General features: G+C 37.8%; 1 protein-coding gene across 1 annotated transcript; it reads right to left on the minus strand.

Moving 5' to 3' along the window:
- Window positions 1–1307: 1307 nt before the first annotated feature.
- On the minus strand, window positions 1308–4549 carry LOC107806234 (putative 2-oxoglutarate-dependent dioxygenase SLC1). The gene is made up of 4 exons (XM_016630360.2): window positions 4151–4549; window positions 3274–3521; window positions 2263–2608; window positions 1308–1763 (listed from the first exon to the last, which is right to left on the minus strand). Exons 1-4 carry the CDS (start codon window positions 4439–4441, stop codon window positions 1512–1514), a joined length of 1137 nt encoding a protein of 378 aa, XP_016485846.1. The 5' UTR covers window positions 4442–4549; the 3' UTR covers window positions 1308–1511.
- Window positions 4550–23418: the final 18869 nt, after the last annotated feature.

Consider the following 23418-nt stretch of genomic DNA (forward strand, 5'->3'; position numbering starts at 1 on the left):
CCTTATTATATGGTCTTGGGTTATCCCCACCTCGCATGTTACATTTTAACGTTAAATTAGGGGTGTGTTTGGTATAAAAAAAATATTTTTCCCAAAAACTATTTTGCTAGAAAATATTTTCTTAAAAAAATAAGTGATTTTCTTATTTTCTGATATTTGGTTAGTTAGCAAATATTATTTTATGAAACATATACACTCTAGGCAAATACTATAGAAGACGAAATGTTAAAGGCTAGAGGAGGGGCAGGAAGATAGGGGTGGGATCGGGGCAAGGGATGGGGGCCGGGAGAGGAGTGGGTGGTGCTCCGAGGGCTGAGGTTGGTTGGGGTAGGGAAGGCTTGCTAGGGAGGAGATAGTTAGATGGTGGAATGGGGTGTGGGTCGGGATGGTTGGGGTGAGGTCGGGGTCCTAGATTAGGGTGGTAAGGGTGTGAATTGGGGGTTGAGCGTAGGGGTTGGGGTGGAGAAGCTGAAAGAATAGAGTTTTGAAAAATATTTTTTATTATTTTTGTAGGGAAGTCATTTTCCTCCAATAGGAATAAAATAAGTATAAGAAAAATATTTTTTAAAATATTTAGACCAACCAAACATTATAAAATTAGAAATTCCTTCGTATACCAAATTAAACACATCAAATATCGTTTTCTTATCATAGTAATATATCCCAACATATCCTTATTCTCACTTTACGCCTACCATGTTGGCATGTTCTATAGTTCATGCTTCATATGTTAACATTAGTGTAAGAGGCGCATCCAGAATTTAAATTTTATGAGTTCAATTTTTACGGTTTTTAGCATTAAACCCATTATATTTTTAAAGTTATGGGTTCATATATATTACTTTTGCAATTTTAATAAATTTTTATATATATATTTTTACTTCGCGTTGAAAGTTATTGCGTCCAATTGAATCTAGCCCCTGCCTAGTGTTCATGGTGCACATTAGTTGCCTGAATGAGTTCGTTATCTCAATGTATATTTTAGACAATCTTCGTCCCATGAATTAGATTTCGAGGTTGAGTTAGGTTCAAATTCTCTTTGAATTCAATTGTTCAATCTTTTTTCCAACATCTTCTCCCGGCACTCGAACCTTTTTTTAGTTTTATGTTTTGTACTTCCAGGTGCTATTTTGATGTTACCGTGGTTTCAGTGTCAAGATTACGAATAAGTACCCATCGTTTTTTCCTTTCATTAATAAACTTCAAATTGAAATAAAGAATTTGAAAGAAATAAATAAGCAATCTTTCATTATTCAAAACAAGATTACAAATTACAAGAGGAAAGAAGAGGGTAGATTCCTCGTAAATGATTGGAAGAAGCTAGAGCTGTTGTATTTATATATACATTTATAAGCTCAATACAAATATGTCGTCAAGTGATGTAAACTATATACCAAACCAATAATTTCTAAATAATTGATCCAACCAATCAAAAAAATTAAAATAATACTAATGAAAAAGTCAAAATACACAAAACTTCTCCAAAATTTTCTGGAGTTTAATTCTCTCATTTAGCTCAAAGTTAACTTCCTGGTCTCAAGGAAACTTTTGTTGGTGGAATCACAAGATTTTATGTACTCAAGAAATGCAGCAAAATTCGTATCTTTGTAACGTCTTGGATTTGTTTCACTAATTAGTTTAGGCCATGGTCTGACTACACTATTAAATGGAAGACTATGTAAAGAAGCCACTGAAATTCTTGACATCAAGGAGTTCACAAGAACTCTATGTAGCACACTCTTGTACCTCCCATTGCTAAATATCTGTCACAAAACACACCAAGAAAAAATCACGTCAAATTATTTACTTCGAACGTGACAATAAAAAGCAAAAGAGTTTGTGTTTAAGTTAATACTTTAGTGTTTGTGACATTATAAATATTTAAATTTAACATATATGTGATTGTATGTATAACACACATTAACGACACAATTTATTTTTTATATTATCAGTATATTGTAACCTTTTCAAGCTAGTAACTTTCGTAATTTCAATTTTTATGGACGGCTACTAGTCAGTGACAAATGGGGCATATAAATAATCGATTCAACTAAAACCACAGGAACCACCAAATTATATGTAGAAAAACATACAAATTTAAAAAATATATCATTAAATCTTGAGCCCATACTTTCAAACGTCTAAATTCGACTAGTGAGAATTTAAAGATTGAACTTATAAAATTTAAGTCATGAATCCGATTATTTGTTAGCTGAAATCATAATTTATAATTATCAATATATAAAAGTTAAACTCTCGTACCTCGAGGTGATCACCAACATTGACCACAAAAGCTCCAGGGATAGGTTGAACAGTGACCCATTTTCCATTGCACTGTACTTGCAAACCTTCAACTTCATCTTGAAGAAGAAGGGTAAGGAATCCATAATCAGAATGGGGTGGCATTCCTAATGTCAAATCAGGATTAGGACAAGGAGGATAGAAATTGACTGCCATTAGCTGGCTTCCATCTTCAAATTCTTTTAACATTTCTTCAACATCATCTTGTGTCTTGTCTTTTGTTGTTATACCTAGGCTTTCTAGGATGGCTTCCACTAACTTTAAAAACAAGAATTTGGTCTCTTTCGCGTATCCAATTGCTTGTTCCCTGTTTAAATACAAAAGTAAATGAATTTGTAACAGTGTTTAATAATAATGATTATGACCCTTACTATTCACATTAATAATCTACATCATGAACAAATGATCCCGTACATGTTTTGTTGTTAAGTTTAGGGATTGTAGCCCTTTGCTTATAACCATGCATGAAGAAACCATAATGTAAAAGATTTTTAACTTATATACATAGTTAGTATAATTTTTTCTTTTATCCTATCAGATCAGGTAAGCCTCCTCAAAATATCGGATTTGTAATCTCAATTAAAATAAGAAGGTTTACCAATTACTATATGTAAAGGAAGTGATGCAATTTTCTGGGTGTTCAAACTTGAAAAAATTTAAAAAAAAAATCTTCAACAAAGGATGTTCAATATACATTGTATACCTCTAAAATATAATATGTTAACCTATATATGCAATGTAATTTTATGACGAGCAATGGTCAAATTGACCGCCTTTTAAGACAAGTAGCTTCGCCCACCTGATGTTGTAAAAATTTCTAATATTGACTATGTATATAATATGAATTCAATGGAAAAATAAACAGGAAAGTGTAAGTGTTATCAAAAAGAGAAGTTTAAGTTGAATATACTGATAATGTAAAAAACTTTTTATACTATCAGTATATTTTAATGTGAAAATGTAGCTTCTTACCGAAAATCGGAGGGAGAAGAAGGCCAATGAGGAAGAACATCAGGAAGAGGATCACAAACCAACTTGAGAAAGTCTCTCCAACAAAAAACACCATCTTTAGTTTGATTAAAACTTGTTCCATATCTAACTGGTGTAGTCATGTCTGTTGTCATGTACTTCTCTCTTTCTGTTAATGGAAGATTAAAAAACCTTCCCCCAACATCAACCATGCTTCTTATAACCTCATCTGGAATTCCATGGTTTACCAACTGCATGAAACCATAAAAATAACAACTTCAAATGCTATATTTTAACAATCTAACTATTAACTATCATCAATTCAAGAATTGTGTTATGCTCCCCGCAACTCTAGATCAGGATTTAAAGTTTATGGGTTCAGAATTGTAGTATGTTTAATTTAATAGTTCTAATTTCATAATTTGTACATATTTTTTAGATTTCTTAAAACAATATAGAATTTGGACAAAAGCTAGTGGATTCGAACACTCTACGTGCTAGCTCCCCCTCTCCCAAAAAAAAAGAAAGAAAAAGACATCAGGTACAACTAAGGTAGGAATAGCCAACTATTGTACTGTAAAAATTGTATATGTTCGACTCATCCTAAAACGATATTCTCCCTCCTTCTCAATGATGCTATTAAATGACATTGAGTATAGATTAATTCTCTTCTTTTTTTAAAAAAAAAAAAGAAAAAATTGTTGTCTAAAACATGGCAGAGACAGTTCTCTGACTATAATATCATGTCATTAAAGATAAAATAAAATAGTTAAATTAAATATTTCTAAATATAGAAAAATATCATTCCTTTTGAGACAAATAAAAGAGTAGTGTGTGTCACATGGAGCACAAAATTCCTTTCGCAGGAACCTTAGTTTACCTGAAAAAATCCATAGTTTTCACAAGCATAGGATAGTGAATTAAGAACTTGAGCTCGATTAGGGCCACGGAGTTGAGCAAAATCTATGATTGGCAGCTTAAGATTGAGTTCTTTACTAGCTAATTGTGGCTTTCCATTTATAGCATAATAATTTGGACGTTCTGAAATAGGGAGGATGTATTTCTTTGGAACTCTTTTAATGCCATTTTCATGCAAATACTTCACTCCTTTATGATAATCTTCAGCTTCATTCTTCAATCTTTCAAATGGTTTTGCCAATGCAGGAGACATTTTACTCAAAAGTTGAAAAGAGAAATATATATATATAGCTGAGTTTGTATCAATCTATATATATATGTTATGAACTTGAAAAGAAAGTGAGAGGGAAATATAAAGGAGGTGGTGGGAATTAAGAAAAGTAAAAGCTCTACTTATATAGAGAGGAGGGGGAAAAATCAAGAAAAGAAATAGTAGCTAGTTTCCAAAACCAGCTCTTGAATTCCAAGTGCTGGTTTTTGATTTGATAAAACAAAACCGTTGACGGACCCCATAGGTGATAGGTTCATGGCATGGACACCCTCCACAAAATTGCTAACATTGCTAAATTCAAGTCTATAAAATCTTTTAAAAATATTATGATGGGATAGATAGATCTTTCACTTTTAATTGGAGGGTTCGGGATTGATAGTAGGATAGGTTTAAACCCTATGAGTTTAACTTTTAAAAGATTTTAGTATTGAACCCATTATAGTTTAAAATTATAGGTTAATATCTACTATTTTTATAATTTAATAAATTTTTACATATACATTTTTACTCCGCATCAAAAGATATTGGTTCAATTGAACTCGTCGGTAATACACTACATCTGCCTCGGATCCCTAGAATTGAAAAATTACTATTCTTTTTGTTCCAAATTATGTTATGTATTTTGGTTTTAAGAGTCAAATGAGTTTTTCTTTAACCACGATTTTTTCATATACCTTTTAAATATCTTCAACTATTAATTACTGTGACTTATAATATTTTTTATGTAGTTTTCAAATATGTAAATTTTATTTTTAAAACTTTAAAAATTTAATGTCTAAATTCACGGTTAAAATTAGTTACTAATATGACTTTCGAAACTCGAACTACATTAGATATTTGACACAAAAGGAGTAATTCCTAATGGACCTGCTGCACGAATCTGAATGAGCTGTGCGAGGGGGTGGGGGCGAATTCTTGTTAAACAGAAATCAACAACAATATTTGCAGTATAATTTTGATGATAGTATACACGCGGACCTTATTCTAACTTGTGAAAATAGGGAAGTTATTTTAGATATACAACAATATTAGATAATATTCGTAGACGTTCCTAGACCTACAAACCCCAACCCCTCCCTCTTTCCTGGCCAACCAAAAACCAGGAGTTGGTTTATGTTGGGGATGTGGGGAATGGAGGGGATTGGTTCTTTCTGTAGTGGCTGACTTTTAGTAATAGGCATCATCAATTGGAGTGGGGTCTTTCTGTATTTTGGGTCATCACAATAATTTGATATTCTTGTTTGTACTATTTGTTGGAAACTTGATTAGTTCTTTGTCTTTCAATGGTCTAAGGGCATTGAGATAAAGTAGAATCACTCTTTTAGCCTAATTTTGAATTGTCACGCCATTTCTGACTGGCCTTTACTATGATTGGTTCAAAGCCTTGAAAAATACACAAGACTCGGTCCGTCTAGTAATAGTTTACTGTATTACTATTAGCACGTTTTCAAAAAGACGTTCCTTAATTTATTTTGGTAACAAGATTGCTAAAAATGTTGCATTGTATATATGGCTGTCCAACGGGACGGGCGTCCCGTCCAGTCTCGTCCCGTCCCACTTAATTTTAAACGGGATGGCCCCATGTTAAACGGGATACGGGATGGGACGGGATGGCCATTTCGTCCCGTTTATCCCGTCCCATTTTGTCCCGTTTCGTTTTGCCCCGTCCCGCCCATCCCGTATGTCCCGTCCTGCCCGTTCCGTCCGTCCCTTCCCACCTGTCCCGTCCCGTCCCGTCCCGTCCCCGCGTCCCTTTTTTTATAATTATAGCCGTTGGGCAACGGCTATAATTGCAAAAATAGCCGTTCCCAACGGCCAAAAAGGTCATATTTGGCCCCCACTCCCACCAAAACACCCCCTACCCCCAAACTTTTAATATAATCCCTAAGTTTATTAAATTACACTTTGACCCTATTTTCTACTATAAATACCCCAATCCTTCTTCATTTCTTCCCACAAAAATAAATTATTCTCTCTCAAATCCCTTTCATTCTATCTATATTATTCTCTCAATTTTCTCGCAATCAAGTGATAAGTTTCAAGTATTTGGACAAATATTTGGAGTAACTTTCAAGCTTCAAATTAATTTATCAAGTATTTGGAGCAATAGTTTGGGTAATTTCTTCAAGTTTCAATATTTAATCACGGTGCACTCGTTCCATCTCCTAATTTTAATATATATTTTTTGCGCATTATTTTAGTGCTTAATTTTTGTGTTTACTTTACGTGTTCTATTTTCGTATTTCATTTGTGTTTTTAATTTTTGTGTTAACTTTTTAAATTTAATTTCGTATTTAAATTATGGTACCTAAAAATATATTTGGCGTATTTAAAAAAATTAGTAAAAAAAGTAGTAAAGGTGAAAGTAGTAGTAATCCTAATCCTAGTCCTAATCCTAGCCCTTCTCCTATAATTAGAAAACATATAGATGAAATAACTCATGTTGATGAAACTTCATTTTCCCAACCCCCGCATGTTATAATATTAATTTCGGAGAACAACTAGATCATGAAACTTTACAAAGATAATTTGGCAAGGATATTTTTATTGAGGACGAAGAAAATGAGGATGAAAAAAATGAGGAAGAAGAATTAGATGAAACACCCACTAGTCCCGCAACACAAGCTCCAACTCAGAGTCAATCTCGATCTGGAGCTTTACCCCCTGTACCTCCTGTAAGGGGTAAGCCTAAGGGTGAACGTCCCAAAATATCACTTGTATGGAAATTTTTTAAACATGATAAAGTCAATCAACGTGCTACATGTGAAATATGTAAGCAACGATTTGTGCACACCAAAAGTAGTGGGACAGGGGGTTTATCTAGGCATTTAGGTAGGGACCACAAAGCTTTATGGATATAAGCTAAAATAGAAGCCGGGCAAATACCGGATCCTAGCACTTGTACTAGCACTCCTAGTATATCTGGCGGGGGTTCTAATTTTTTACAACAACAGCTTGACCCTGCTTCTGGTACGATTTTACGCCCATATAACAAAGATAGAGATCGTGAGAACTTAGCAAAAATGATAGATGTATGTGGCTTACCTTTTACTTTTCCTTCTCACCCTGCTTTTGTTCATTATATACAAGAAACTTATAATCCTTCTTTTCAAGGTTTTCCTAAGACTACAGTTAGAAATGATGTTTTTAAATTTCAAACCGAATATCTTCAGTATATTCGTTGTGTATTTTTTTGCTTAGATTGTAAAGTATCTATCACATCTGATATAGGTCGTAGTCCTAATGGTTGTGATTATTTAATTGTTACATGTCATTGGGTTGATCATCACTTGAACATGCAAAAACGTATTATTGGTTATAAATTTGTTGATTCAAAACACACTGGAGCATATATTGCAACTATTGTTCTACAAATACTTGATTTTTATGGACTCATTGATAAAGTTTTAACTATCACCTTAGATAATGCTTCTGCTAATACAACTGCAGCAACTAGCTTAAGAACTAAATTTTGTCCAATTAATCCGGTAATTTTTCATGTTAGATGTGCATGCCATATTTTTAACTTGGTTGTAAAAGATGGTATTAATTTATTTTCTGATGCTTGTAGTAAAGTACAACATGCTTGCGGCTATATTTTTCGGACTAATAAAGCGAGTAGAATTCGTGAATTTGCTCAACAATGTGCTAGTGCTAACCTTCCATATAGAAAAGTTCCAAAAGATGTTTGTGCTAGTTTCCTAATTTTTGTTTAATTTTTAAATTTATTGAATAAGTCAAAAAACTAGATGTTGCAAACTTTAAAAACTTAGTCATTGCCAAAAGAATATCCGTTGTCAAACTCAATGCTTAAATAATTTTTTTAAAAATGGTACTTAAGGCCCGCGAACCCGTCCCGTCCCGTCCCGTCCCATCTCGTTTGTTAGCGGGATGGGATGGGCCTACCGTTCGTCCCGTCCCGTTCCATCCCGTCCCGTCCCGTTTGTTAGCGGGAAGGGATGGGCCTACCGTTTCATCCCGTTTATCCCGTCCCATTTCGTCTTGTCCCGCCACCGTCCTGGCTAAATGTCGTCCGTCCCGTCCCGTCCCGTTGGACAACCATAATTGTATATGCCAACATTTTATATCATCTGCATTTGGGGGCGGAACAAGAGTATAACTTACGGGTTTGACCGAAATCAGTAGCTTTCGTTCAAACCATGTATTTGTCTTAAGAAATTCATTGAACATGTATAAATTATTAATTTAAAACCCAGTAACTTAAAAGATTTAGAATTCTAAACCCATAAGTTTTAAATTCTGGCTCTACCTCTGTCTGCATTGAGGTTAAATTGACTCAATACGGTACACGTATCAAATCATATTAATTTATCATAATCAAATGATAAATTGAATAAAATTCAATATTAATGTATGTCTTTTTTGCATAAACGTAGGTAACGAGATAAATGACCAAAAGCTGATCTTTGCCTTTTACTAGTAAAAGAAAAAGCCCTAAATATCATCTAAAAGGCACTTATTATCGCTTGTAAAATAATGAGAACTACCATGATACTATTACTTACCATGGTGAAAAAGCATCGTCTCATTCTTATCCAAATAAGTTATCCTCTTGTATAGTGGGTTAATTCTTATTGCATTATCATGTTATCTAAGAGATAATAATATTACCAATAAGTTCTTTTCTAAATTCTTTCCTTTTCCTACAATATTTTGAGAGTTTACGATTATCCAACAATAGTGTAAAAACTATTTAAACAATCATGACACAAAATGAGTTTAGTAACTTGAAAGGAAGGTCGCGAATTTGTTGCGACGGACCAAATTAAAACAGCAACAACAACAATAATGTTTACTCGTAAAACGGTACAGTTGAATTTGTTCGTAGTTTCTAGATAAGTGAATTAGTTTGATCCAAAAGATAATGAAATAACTGATAAAATATAAAATACTTAGCCTTAGAATGTAGATGGAACGACAGAGTTGATGAGTCCGGGAACAGGGTTTTCGGGCACAATAATAATGAGATCAAAAGCGAGAAAATAAAATTGTATTAGAATGCTGTATAGAATATAATGTAAGTTAGCCAGAAAATTTGTGTCATTTACAATGGTAACCGAGCTCACTATTTATAGTTATGCCTAGGGAAAAAGGTTCTAGGATCATGCCCTCCTTTAATGCCAATTATGAGGATCATTGATGAAGATATAACGTTGAGCGTAAATCCCAAATTCTTTGTAACATACTGTTGCTCTTAATGCTATAGAATATTCCTTAGTAAATGCTACCGGGCGCAGAGCATTTAATACACTTTTATGAACGTTATCCGTTCCGGTGACAAGCACTGCGGCTGCGTTCGGTCCTCAGCCATTCTATCTTGGATTCTACATGCCCTCCTTTTAGTCATCCATGTATCATATCATATTTTACCATATACAGATAGTCCCCCTGCTTTCCGGTGACATAACTGTATTACCGGAAAGTTGGTAGAAATATCTTTTTGGCTGGAATTACTATAATTCCCTCTAAAGGTCTCTGACAGTTGATTAGACTCATGTCTCTCTATATTTAATACCCCGAATACGCGTCATCCCATGATTTAGCATAGCTTTTGCCGATTATCGAGGTAATCATAGCCATGAATTTAGCCGCCAGAATTTTACTTATACACAACTTTAGTTTCCTTTGCGTTTCACAATTGTTCGAGCTTCTAATTTGAGTCCTTGTTTTCCATCCTTTTTCTAATTTTCTTCAAACACAAACTTCGTACCATCTTCTTTTCCAATGTCTTCTTCCTCCAAACGTGGTGGTTCTACAAAGACTAAGAACAAAACCGAGGATTCTGTTCCTCCAACATTGGATTCCGTCATCCCAAGAAGGCTTAGTACTTCGAAGGATTTTGAAGAGAAATTTTCTACTGCTAACCCTCGTACACGGGCTATTAGTAGGTACCCTTCTTCTATTCGTCCTTCCAGTATTCCTGCTATGAAGAAAGACTGTCGCTGTAATGAGTTGGAAATTATCGCTCCTGATCTATCAGAGCGAGTGACCCTTCCCAAGGAAGGTTTTACATATTTTTTCACGTATCCCTTTACTTTGGGTGCATTTTCTTTTAGCGGAGAGCTTGATTCCGTGATTGCGGAGTTTTGCCTTCGCTACCAGGTATGTTTGGCACAGGTAAGTCCTTCAGTGTGGAGGACGATCGCCTGCCTCCGACGCTTGTGCCAAGAAACTGGGGAGGAGCTAACCTTAGCTCATATGATGAATCTTTATTCCTCCAAAATCTTCCGCGGGGGAATGATAAACCTTTGCAAGCGTGGCCACTATGCTTTGTTGTCTAGCATGGATGATGACAATTATCATGTGTGGATGGAACGATTCGTTGTAGTTGCCACCAACGACATCATTCCGACAACGGCTTCATCCTTTTCGGTTGCTTGGAACCGCACTCGTAAGTTATTTGTATAATATTCCTCTTACTAGATATTCTTCTATGGTTGTATCATCTCTTCACCCTTTGCATGTTTCAGCAACTCGATGGCTCCCATCGGCGGTGGAAGGTTTGAACCGATGGGTTCAGAAGATTTTGGACGTCACAATGCCCGAAACTCGTTCGTGGAAAGAACTGACCCTTAAATACGGGTGGAAGGTGAAAAATCATGGTAACTCTAATTTACCTTGCTTTAATTTTTGTATATGAAGAACTTGGTTGAACCCTTCTGACTTTGTTCATGGAATTAGGTCTACCTACGGGCTCTGTTGATGCCCCCGAGGAGGACGTTCTAGCTGATCTTGCTGATGCAGCGAGGCTGCTTCAAAAAGCACTTACTCGAACAAGTATCTCCGGGCCTATTTCGGTTGCAAATATTTCCTTATAGAGTCCCCGCCCAGAGGATAAACAAACAAAGTGAAGACGTTCCTCCGCGGCTGGGGAAAAGAATAAAAGGGCAAAGATTGCTGCCCCCGAGTCATCTCTGATGGCAATGATGACTGGTCCTCCTTACGGTCCGTTCATAGACACTGCGATGATCAATGATGATGAAGAAGCTGGTGATGAGGGAGCTTCTTTACATAGAAGGTGACGATCCTCATCATCTCAACAGGATGCTCGACCTGTTGAGATAATTGCACCAATTGAAGGCGACGTCTCAGCACTTTGGGGAGAAACTGATTTAGAAGAATATGCCAACTCCCGTTTTTGAGCCCCATTTGCTGTAATCGGTGTCGCGGGGCTGAGTACCGGGTCCTTACCATCTTTGGTTGGCGAGCATTCAACAACCGGCACTGCATTTGATGCAGTTGCCTCTCATTCTTCAACTCCATCAGTTTCATCTCCGCCTTCACCAGCACCAGCAAATGCTACATTGCTTCCATCTTCATCCACTCTTCCACCAGCAGTTTCTACATCACCTCCATCAGTCGCACTTGACCGTGAAGAAGGTGTTCCTCTTCCACAGTCCCCAGTTCATGGGCATTTGGGGCAAAATTATGTTGCCCCTTCTGAATATCCACAAAGGAGGAGGAACGTTACTCTTTCGGTCTCTACCAGATGTAACTTGCTATCCCAGCCGGTGAAGCTTGCTAATTATCTTAAGCCTTTGGCTTCATAGAAGGACTGGGAAAAGATTCAGACACTCTCAGGAGAGTATTTGTTGAACAATGCCATGTACAATGCCGCTGTGGTATGTTTTTTCCTTCCTTCGTTACTTCTTCTACTTCAGTATGAATGTATTCTAAGTTCTACTTCTTCTTGTTTTGTAGGCCAAGTTTCTTGCTTCTGAGGGCCTTCAAAGGTTGATTCGTGAGAAGGATAAAATTACTTTTGAACGGGATCAACTTTTGGCGGAATGGGACCAAACCGCCTCTCGGAATTGGAAACCAAATCTACTGAGGCCATTGTTTTGGAGGCTCGTCTGCAGCAAAGCGAGCAAGAAGTGGTAACCCTTAGCCAATAAATTGGGCCGTTGAGGGTTAAATTTGATGAGGCCAAGGCCAAATGGGCAGAAGTCCAAAACGTTGTTATTGCTGTAGCCGACCGTGAGGCTGCCTCCGCTAAAAGAGTGATTAACTTGGAGGCAGCCTTGAACTCCAAAAGTGAAGAGCTTGCTACCGTGGAGGTGAAACATGCTTAGCTAGAAGAGAAGTATATGAAAATTATGGAGCATAATATTCTCTTTAGTTCAACTGTCCACGAGATCAACGACAGCCTCCAATCTGCTAGATCCGCCCGGAAAAACCTTTTTGCTGAGGTTACTCTCAACTCAAAGAAGAACTTAAGCGTCGAGCGGCTTCCCTCATTGTTGAAAAAACTTATTCCATGTATAGCATACGGAGAAAACCCTTGGAAGAGGCCAAAGTTGATATCATTGATGTTGATGCCGAAATTGCTAAGGCCCGAGAGCTTGAGTTGGCTACAAAAAATAGACTCCCGGTGCAGTCTGATGCTCCAGATTCTTCTAATTCCGGTTCTGAATTTTTGGAAATTGAAGAGGGATCGGAAGGCGATGAGGCCGAAGACCAAACTGGGGAAAGCGTTGAGCCATCGACGGAACCACCTACTTTTCCCAGCAATGCGGATACTTCTCTTCCTCCTGGTCCCGGAGTCGCTGCAGTTTAGCTTTTCCTTTCTTTTCTCATTTTGTACTTGTAATGTTTTTGCTCGTTCTTGTGAATAAACACATACTTTTTGTTCAAATAACGTTTGAGTCTTACTTTCGTTTGAATATCCATGCAAGCTTTTAAATTTTGCATTTGCTCAAGAATTCCGTGCATGTTGTTCAATTCGCACTTTAATATGTGTAGTCTCTGATGCCTTTTCTTCGAACCATTTTGGTTCCGAGTATTATCCTTTTTACGTGAGAATTTTTATGAAATTTTGTGCAAGTTTGCTTTTTGCATCCTTTTCATATGCGGCTTCGGGTATATTTTTTTCCAATGGCATTTTGGATTCCGGGCATTAATTCTTCCGGAACCAACCCTTTAACGTGAGGTTTTTATGAATTTTTGTACAAGTTTTCTTTTTGCATCCTTTTCATATGCGGCTTTGGGTGTATTTTTTTTCGATGGCATTTTGGATTTCGGACATTGATTCTTCTGGAACCAACCCTTTAACGTGAGGGTTTTTACAAGAGAGGGCCCTCTTATGTTTACGGTGCTCTTGAAGAGGACGTCTCATGTTCATTACGATACTAGCATTTGAAGTACTTGTTTAACTTTCAAATGACAAAATCAGCTCATCACTCAGACAAGAAACAAGATAAAAGCAAAAGGGTTTCATTTTATTCCTTCTATTTTCAGAAATTACATAAGGTTTTTGCTATGCAGAAAAGAAATTGTCATTATTTATGGCTATCTTGTACAACTTATTTCTACGGGGCTAGCTTTGCAGTCCCCTGGCCCGATGATGCATTTCGTTTCCAAATTTTCGTTCCCGGTTGACATGGCAGTCATTGTTGTCGTATCCTCATATCATTCCCCCCAGTGTTTGAATGCGAAGAATGCGAATTGAAACACTGGAAGTCTTGTATCTTCGAAGGTTCCACCAATGAATTTCTAGGTAATCCTTCACTTGGCAACATATCTTGTTTCCCCTTAGGAATCCATGCTATCGAGCAAAAGAATACCTAACAGTCCTCTGGCAGTTTATGCCCGTGAACGGTCGGGTAACCTTTGCTCGATAGTGTCACACCTCCTTTTTCCCGAGGGGTAAGGGTGTTTTTCCAATTGAAGTGACATTAATCGAAATGGGATTATTTTTTTATTTCAGAGTCACCACTAGGAATAATTTATGGTGTCCCAAGTCCCCGGTTTATTTTAAATCCCAAATCGAGGAAAAAATAACTCCGTTTAAAGTCTGCAAAAATCAGAAGACCGGGTAAGTAATTCTGTTAACCCGGGAGAAGGTGTTAGGCATTTACGGGTTCCGTAGTTTTAGCACGATCGCTCAACTGTTATTAATTGGCCTAACTATCTTATTTTGAGACACATTTGAAACCTATTGTATATTTTTACCTTTTAAAACCGCTTTTAGTATTTATGAAATTTATTTGAACACGTCGCAATGTCGTGCACTCGTTTGTTTTTGTACACATTGCGAATCGCGCCACGTGAAACGCACCCGCGATTTACAACATGTTACTTTTATTATTATATTTAAAGTTATGGTCGAGTCACATGAAATGCACACCCGAATTAGAATTTATGTATCGTGACCATGCCACGGGAACTGTACCCACGGCCACGATAATTTACTAATCGCTCCCAAGGCAGACTACGGCGTTCAAATTTGTGATTCTTAGCTAATCTGGGATTGTTGCGAGAGCTCTCACTTATGGACTTGACTTATTTGTTAAGAAAAGCATGCTAATTTTACGGAGAAAAGACAAACTTATGATAAAATTCACATAGATGACTTCGATTAAAGCGAATAGGCTCCACGTTGTTGCTACTTCATTTGAAAACTTATACACCAAAGCTTAAAAATTTAATTAAACTATAAGATCCTATAGCAGCCTACTCCTAAAGACCTTAACCAAAAAATTAATGAATCATATAAGTGTCATAAGCATGTTAGTATCCATCTTCTCGAAGACGTGTTGTAAAACTCACATAGCAGACAAGATATAAACTAATATTGATGCAGCTCTAAGGAGCGTGATTAGAAAATTCAAACAAAACTCAAAAAGCCAATATCAAGCTCAACATTATCACATAATTAGAAACATATAAAAATGATAAAGAGAGTTAAGAGTAGAGGAATGGACCTCGATAAGTTTTCTTTATATATTCGAATCTCCGACGATTACAACTTAATGAGAATTTTGACGATTGAACTCGAAAGGAAGATAAAAAAAAAATAGCAGCGACCAAAATCGAGCAAGGACCGAGAACCGGTAATAAAACTCGAACGGCTAACAGAACCTCAAAAACCTCGAACGGGCCACGTGCTTACAGTAACTCGGGCTCGACCAAGCTTGTTAAAGAGCTGAATATTAATGTATGAAAAAGCTTGACTAAATATCTTTTGAACAAGAATTATAGGCAAAAGTTTACTTTCAATGTACAGAGAAGACATTGCAGGTAAAGAAATTTCAGGGGGGACAATCATATTAGCCAAACTCAACAGTAGCAGAAACAAGAAGAGTCACCGGTTTTGTGAGCTCAAATCTGTCATGTTCCATCCATTTTCTCCCAATATTTCCAAGTATATATTTCTTGCTCATCTCATCATTTACTTGAAGTTTTGGCTTTATACTGTGAGTCCAAAAGTGATCTCTCAATTTTTGAGAGAATCAAATCTAAGGTCTTGGGGTGGGCGGCGATTCTTGAGGAGAAGAAGATGAGAAGCCGCTGCTTCTCTTAGCTCTAGGTCATGGTAAAATTACTTTTTTGTATTTTTAAATGTTATAATAAAGTAAAAATAGAGAAAATAGGCTAAAGTCATGATAAAATTAAAATACTATAAACATAAATATACTATCTGACCTTAAACTAAAATGAAAAGGTTTTTGAGTTTTAAAATTGTAATTTGAAGTAAAAATTGACTGAAACTCCATAAAAATTAAAGTTAAGTTAAATAAATATTTTAAACACTAAAATAGCTCGAAAACGCAATGGGTCAAAAATTACGTGCTTACAGATAACAAACTTAACTTCCCGGTGGGAATTTGCTATCGAACCAAAGATTACCTAATCGTCCGCGAGTGAAAACTTGCTCGTTTGCCTTGCTATCAAAGTTCTTATTGTTGTTGTCTTCGTAGTATGCTTTCTGTTGCTGCCTCATTAAATACCTTTTCAGAAAAACCCAATTGGGACAAAAACTGAATGAAGGAAAAAAAAGTGCAATACATACTTTCTTTTTGAGTGTTGTTCATCAGCAATAATATCTTTTGAGGTGTGCCACGTTCCAATTGTTGGGCAACTTGTCCCCATTCTGGTTCTCTAACTCGTATGAACCTTTTCAAGTGACAGCTAAAATCCGGTAGGGACCTTCCCACGTTGGACCTAGCTTTCCTGTGTTGAACTCTCGGGTATTTTGTGTTACTTTCCTTAGAACCAAGTCCCTTGCTTTGAAAAAACGAAAATTGGCTCTTCGATTGTAATATCGCTCCATCTTCTGCTTTTGAGCTGTCATTCTTACATGCGCCAAGTCCCTGCGTCCCTCGAGTAGTTCCAAGTTGATTAGCATTACTTCGTCGTTCGATTCTTCATTTGTATGATAATATCTCAAAGTGGGTTCGCCCACTTCGACCGAGATTAGGGCTTCAGTAGGCCCATAGAACTTCGGGCAACTCTTCGGCCCATTTGCCTTTTGCTGCTTCCAACCTTTTCTTGAGGTTTTGAATAATCACTTTGTTTGTTGACTCTGCTTGACCGTTTACGCTCAGATGATAAGGCGAGGATGTGATTCTCTTTATTTTCAGGTTTTCGAAGAACTTTGTAACTTTTGCACCAATAAATTGTGGCCCATTGTCGCATGCTATCTCTTTTGGTATTCCGAACCTACAAATTATATTTTTCCACAGAAAATTGACCACTTCGCGTTCTTCAATTTTCTGATAATAACCTGCTTCCACCCATTTAGAAAAATAATCAGTCAAAATTAAAAGAAACCTTACCTTTCTGGGAGCCGGTGGCAGCGGTTCGACAATGTTCATCCCCCATTTCACGAATGACTACGGGGACAGAACCGAATGTAAGGGTTCTGTCGGTTGATGTACTAGTGATGCGTAGCGTTGGCACTTATCACATTTTTGTACGAAATCTTTGGTATCTTGTTCCATGCGAGGCCAATAATATCCTGCCCCGTACCAATTTCAGCACCAAAGAATATGCACCTGAGTGGTTGCCGCATACCCCTTCATGAACTTCTCTCATGACATAGTTAGCTTTTGATGCTCCTAAGCACCGGGCCAACGGGCCTCGAAAGGATTTTTTGTACAATTGACTTTTCTTGAAACTATATCGTGGAGCTTTGGCGCGTAACACTCTTGATGCTTTGGGGTCTTCGGGCAACTTTTCATGCTCGAGATAATCGATTATTTTGTTTCTCCAGTCCCATACCAAACTAGTCTAATTTACCTCATAGTAACCATCTGTGTCCACGACTGAGTTCATCAGTTGTATTACCGTCCCTGATTTCGATCTCTGAATTTCTGTCGATGAGCCCAAATTTGCCAACGCATCTGCTTCTGCGTTATCTTCCCTCGGGATATGAGTAATTGACCACTCCCGGAATCGCACCAATAAATCCTGAACCTTTACCATGTATTATTGCATACTTTCTTCTTTGGTGTCAAAAATTTCGTAGACCTGATTTACCACCAACTGCGAATCACATTTGATTTCAATAACTTTGTAATCAAGCCCCCGGGGTAATTCAAGCCCTGCAATCAAAGCTTCGTACTCCGCTTCATTGTTAGTTAAAGGAATCATTCTGATGGCTTGCCTTAAGGTTTCCCCCAAAGGCGTGACCAAGACTATTCCGAGCCCAGACCCTTTTAAGTTTGAAGCTCCATCCGTAAATAAGGTCCAAACTCCATATGTCGATTCTGACACCATTATTGCCTCCTTGGTTGCCTGAGGCAATAGTCCCGGATCGAAATCGGCCACAAAGTCAGCCAAGACTTGCGGCTTAATTACAGTCCTCAGTTTATACTCTATATCGAACTCGCTCATTTCGACAACCTATTTGGCCAATCTATTCGAGAGCTTGGGTTTATGGAGGATATTCCTCAAAGGGAAAGTAGTCACCACAACTATCAAGTGGTATTGGAAGTAGGGCCTCAATTTTCGAGCAGTGACTACGAGAGCTAAGGCCAGCTTTTACATATGTAAGTAGCGAGTTTCTGCTCCCGTTAAAATTTTTCTACCGTAATAAATGAGAGATTGCGTACCTTCGTCCTCCCGAACTAAAACAACACTTACTGCAACTTCTGAAACCGCGAGGTAGACTGGCAACATTTCTCATTCTTTTGGTTTTGAGAGCAATAGAGGGCTTGACAAATATTCTTTAACTCCTTCAAGGATTGCTGACACTCCGGTGTCCATTCAAAATTATTTTTCTTTTTGAGTAGTGCAAAGAAGTGATGACATATTTTTGATGAATGGGAAATGAACCTACTCAAAGCTGCCAATCTCCCTGTGAGCCTCTAGACTTCTTTTACGTTAGACAATTGATCCGGGATTGTCCTTTATGGCCTTTATTTTGTCGGGATTTACCTCGATTCCCCTTTGTGAGACTAGGAATCCTAGGAACTTACCTGAACTGACCCCGAAAGCACACTTCTTGGGGTTAAGCTTCATATTATGCTCCTTCAGGATGTCAAATATTTCTTGCAAATGCTTCAGGTGGTCACATGCATTCAAAGACTTAACGAGCATATCGTCTATATATACTTCCATAGTCTTTCCAAATTGTTTTTCGAACATCTTTTTCACAAGCCGTTTATAGGTGGCTCCGACGCTTTTTAACACGAAGGGCATCGCATTGTAACAATATGTACCAAAATTCATTATAAACAAATTCTTTTCCTGATCTTCTGGGTTCATCTTGATTTGTTTGTACCCAGAATAAGCATCTAGAAAACTCATTAACTCGTGCATGTCCGTGGCATCAATCATTTGATCGATATTTGGCAATGGGAATGAGTCTTTCGGGCACGACTTATTAAGATCCTTATAATCTACGCACATGCAAAATTTATTATTTTTCTTAGGAACTACTACTACATTGGATAGCCAGTATGGATATCTTACCTCTCAGATTGAACCAATCTTAAGTAAACGGGTTACCTCTTCTTTGACGAATTTATTCCTTGATTCGACAATAGGGCGCTTCTTCAGCCTTACCGAAGGTATGTTGGGATCCAAACTCAGATTGTGCACGACTATTTCCGTCGGGATACCTGTCATATCCTCGTGTGACCATGCAAAACAATCAGCATTAATTTTAAGGAATTTAATAAAACCTGACTTGAGCTCCGGGTGCAGTCATGTTCCCAAATGGAATTTCCTTTTTAGGAATTCTTCGAACAACGCAACTTGCTCTAGTCTTCTGTCGTGGACTTCGCCACGCCCGTCTCTTCTGGTACTTGAAAATACCTTGGTACCTGGTATTGTTCTCACTCTTCTGTCTTTGGGCTAACTTCATCTGGTTCGGGGGCAGACGCCGGTTTCGGTTCCGGTAATTGCTATGCTGCATGTTCCTTTCCTTTGCTACTGGAGACTGAAATTACATTCATCCCTCTTGCTGCCGGTTGATCACCCCTTATATGTTTGATCCCCTCGGGTGTCAAAAACTTTAACAATTGGTGATATGCTGAAGGCACAACTTTCATCTCGTGCAGCCATGGTCTTCCCAAGATGATGTTATATCCCATGACTCCATCTACCACTTCGAAGAGAGTTGTCTTCATTACTCCCTCAATATTCGTGAGCGGCAAAATTTCTCCCCGGGTTGTCACGTTTACGAGGTTGAATCCAACGAGGAGTTTCGTTGCCGGGATAATGCTTCCGGTGAGTTTAGCTTGCTCCAGTACTCTCCATTGTATGATATTAGCTGAACTTCCTGGATCCACTAAAACACATTTACTTTTAAAATCTAACTCATTCAAAGAAATTACCAGTGCGTCATTGTGCAGTAGCCACAATCCTTCTGCATCTTCATTCGTAAATGTGATATCGTCTTCCTGGAGCCTTTTACTATGAGTTATCGATACTTTTGTCTTCTTTGCTGATGAAAAGATGACCCCATTAATCTCATTCCTTCTGAAGATCATGTTGATCATTTGGCGTGGGGGTTCTTCTCCTACTTTTGAGGGTTCCGCGTTGCCCATGTTCCGACCATAATTATTTTTAGCTCGCTCGCTCACTCAAGAATTCTCTGAGGTGACCATTCTTTAACATTGCTGCCACTTCTTCCCAGAGGTGTCAGCAGTCCCCAGTCTAGTGGCCGATAATGCCATGGTATTCACATCATAAATTGGAATCCCTTTGGTTGTGATCACATCTCATAGGTCTCGGGAATTGTGCCTATTTGATATTTCTCATGGCTGATACCAACTCTACTATACTGACGTTAAAGTTATACTTTAACAACTTTGGGTAAGAAGAATCTCGCGACCCCGAGATTTCTCTATCCAATAGCGATCTGTTGTTCCGGCTACGATCAGTTCTTCTATCAATGGTGAACTTGTCTGCTGTCCGGAAGCTCCTGCCATGACCTTCTGTCTGCTCGTAGGGAAAAAACCGCCCCCTCGAAGTCCGTCTATCCGTGTCAATATCATCTTTCATTTTTTCTCTATTCTCCTCCTGTCCTTTGGTTGATAATGGAAAGCCAACCTGATCGTCTTCGATCCTTATTTTGACTCGTACCGGTTGGGGACATCCGCCTAAATCGTCGCTTGAAACTCGAGCAGACTTACTTTTAACTTCCGGGAAGCGTCCGAACTTCTCGGATTTAAACCTTTTGTGAACACTTCAGCCGCCCATTCATCCAGGACTGCCGGTAGTAACATCCTTTCCTTTTGGAACCGAGTAACGAGCTTTCGTAATAATTCGGATTCTGCTTGCGCGATCCTGAATATGTTGGCCTTTCAGGCTTTTACCTTTCTAGCACCGGCATGAGCTTTGATGAAAGAATCTGTGAGCATCTCAAAGGAATCTATGGAATGCTCGGGCAATAATAAATACCACGTTAAAACTCCCCTCGTGAGAGTTTCACTAATTTTTTTCAGCAACACAGACTCAATTTCGTGAGGAGCCACATCATGTCATTTCACTGCTGTTGTGTAGGTGGTAGTATGCTCATGTGGATCTGAAGCTCTGTCATACGTCTTCGGGCATTTTGAACCGCTTCGGGATTAATTCTGGGGCCGTACTCGGTTTGTACGGTAATTGAATATACTTCTTCGAGTTCGGGCCTTTCAATACTAGTGGTGCACCCGGGATTTGATCCCTGCGGGCGTGTACTTCCTTCATGAACCGCAAAATTACCTCCTTGAACGGATCGTTACCGTTGTTGAGGCTGGATCTACTCCCCTCGGCCCCGTCGGAGCCAACTTCATCCCTAGGAGTGTTGTTGTCGACTCTCTGCGTCGTTTAGTTTGCGGGAAAATCGGGAAGAATTGAATCTCACCTGTTCGCATTATTTGAAGCACCTGATAGAGCCTGCTTTAGTTCCGTCATAACCTGATCCTGCCGTGTGAGATGGCCTAGAACGATTGCATGTTGCTCTTGCAGGAACCCCATTGCATCCGCCACATGCTCTTCATCAGCATCATCGAGAGTCGTCTCCCGAACCATTCGAGGGTACCGCCCGTCATGCACTGGTGTGGCGTCATTCCCCTCATTGCGAGTGTCACTGATTGAATCCTCGATGTGAGGCTGCTTCCCTTGAATTTCAGGGTTGCGTGTGTCGTTAACAATATTATCTGCCATTTTTTGTGATTTTTGCTAAGACAAAATAATCAAACATGTTAGTAAAAAAAAGACAAGGATCAATTTAATCGCACGACTGTCTAGGTCCCACAGTGGGCGCCAAACTATTTACCCGTAAAACGGTACAATTGAATTTGTTTGTAGTTTCTAAATAAGTGAATTAATTTGATCCAAAAGATAATAAAATAACTTATGAAATATAAAATACTTAGCCTTAGAATGTAGATGGAACGACAGAGCTAATGAGTCCGGGAACAGAGTTTTCAGGCGCAACAATGATGAGATCAAAAGTGAGAAAATAAAATTGTATTAAAATGTTGAATAGAATGTAGTGTAAGTTAGCCATAAAATTCGTGTCATTTACAATGGTAATTGAGCTCACTATTTATAACTATGCTTGGGGAAAAAGGTCCTAGGAGCATGCCCTCCTTTAATGCCAATTATGAGGATCATTGCTGAAGATGTAACATTGAGTGTAAATGCCAAATTCTTTGTAATGGGCCGTCGCTTTTAATGCTGTAGAATATTCTTTAGTAAATGCTATCGGGCGCAGAACATTTAGTACACTTTTATGAACGTTATCCATTCCGGTGACAAGCACTGTGGCTGCGTTCGGTCCTCAACCATTCTATCTTGGATTTTACATGCCCTCCTGTTAGTCAGTCGTGTATCATATTATATTTTACCCTATACAAACAACAACAAAAAATCTGGTGTATTCTCACAAGTAAGGTATGGAAAGGATAGTGACCAAATTACATGAGTTAAAACAATTTCACATTGCTCATAAATTTATATTAAAAAATCGTGAAAAATGAAAAGAGCATTGTTTATAGGGACGAAAGAAATGAACAGGAAAAAAATAAAACATGGAATGAATATACAACAACAACAACCCAGTAAAATCTCACTAATGAGATCTGGGGAGGGTAGTATATACGCAGACCTTACCCCTACCCAAAGGAATAGAGAAACTATTTTTGAAAGACTCTCGGCTCAAAAAAAATAAAAAAACAAAAGGACAAATGAAGACAATATAAGTAATGCTATTGGCTATAAGCGTGTGTTGGTCTCGTGCATTTTTGGACGAATAAGAACAGGTCTATGACTACGTCAAACAAACCGACCAACCAATCAAAAGAAAGCCTCTCTCTTTAACACGTATTTTCTTTTTCTTTTTAAATCTTTTACACGTATTTTCTTTTCTCTTTTCAATCTTTTACACGTATTTCCTTGTTTTATTTATTTTAGAGAAGGAAAATATTTGGAAGTTCTATAAGATCTTTTGTGCCTTATTTTTTTTGTAAATATGGACATACAAAGTAAATAAAATGCAAATGGTTGTTTTACAATTTTCTAGCAATGTCCAAATAAAAGATATGACAACAGCAAATTTAGAATAAAAGAAAAAGATACGTCTATTGTTTTAACCCCCAAAAAGAAAAAGAAAACAGAAAATTTAGAAGAGCATAAACTATATAATTGACATGAACGTTCATTTTTTAGTAGATGGTCTATCAGAAATAATTTCTCTACATTCATAAGCTACACCTCACCTC

The sequence above is a fragment of the Nicotiana tabacum genome, chromosome 2 (assembly GCF_000715075.1).
Source record: "Nicotiana tabacum cultivar K326 chromosome 2, ASM71507v2, whole genome shotgun sequence".
In the NCBI taxonomy this organism is placed as follows: domain Eukaryota; kingdom Viridiplantae; phylum Streptophyta; class Magnoliopsida; order Solanales; family Solanaceae; genus Nicotiana; species Nicotiana tabacum.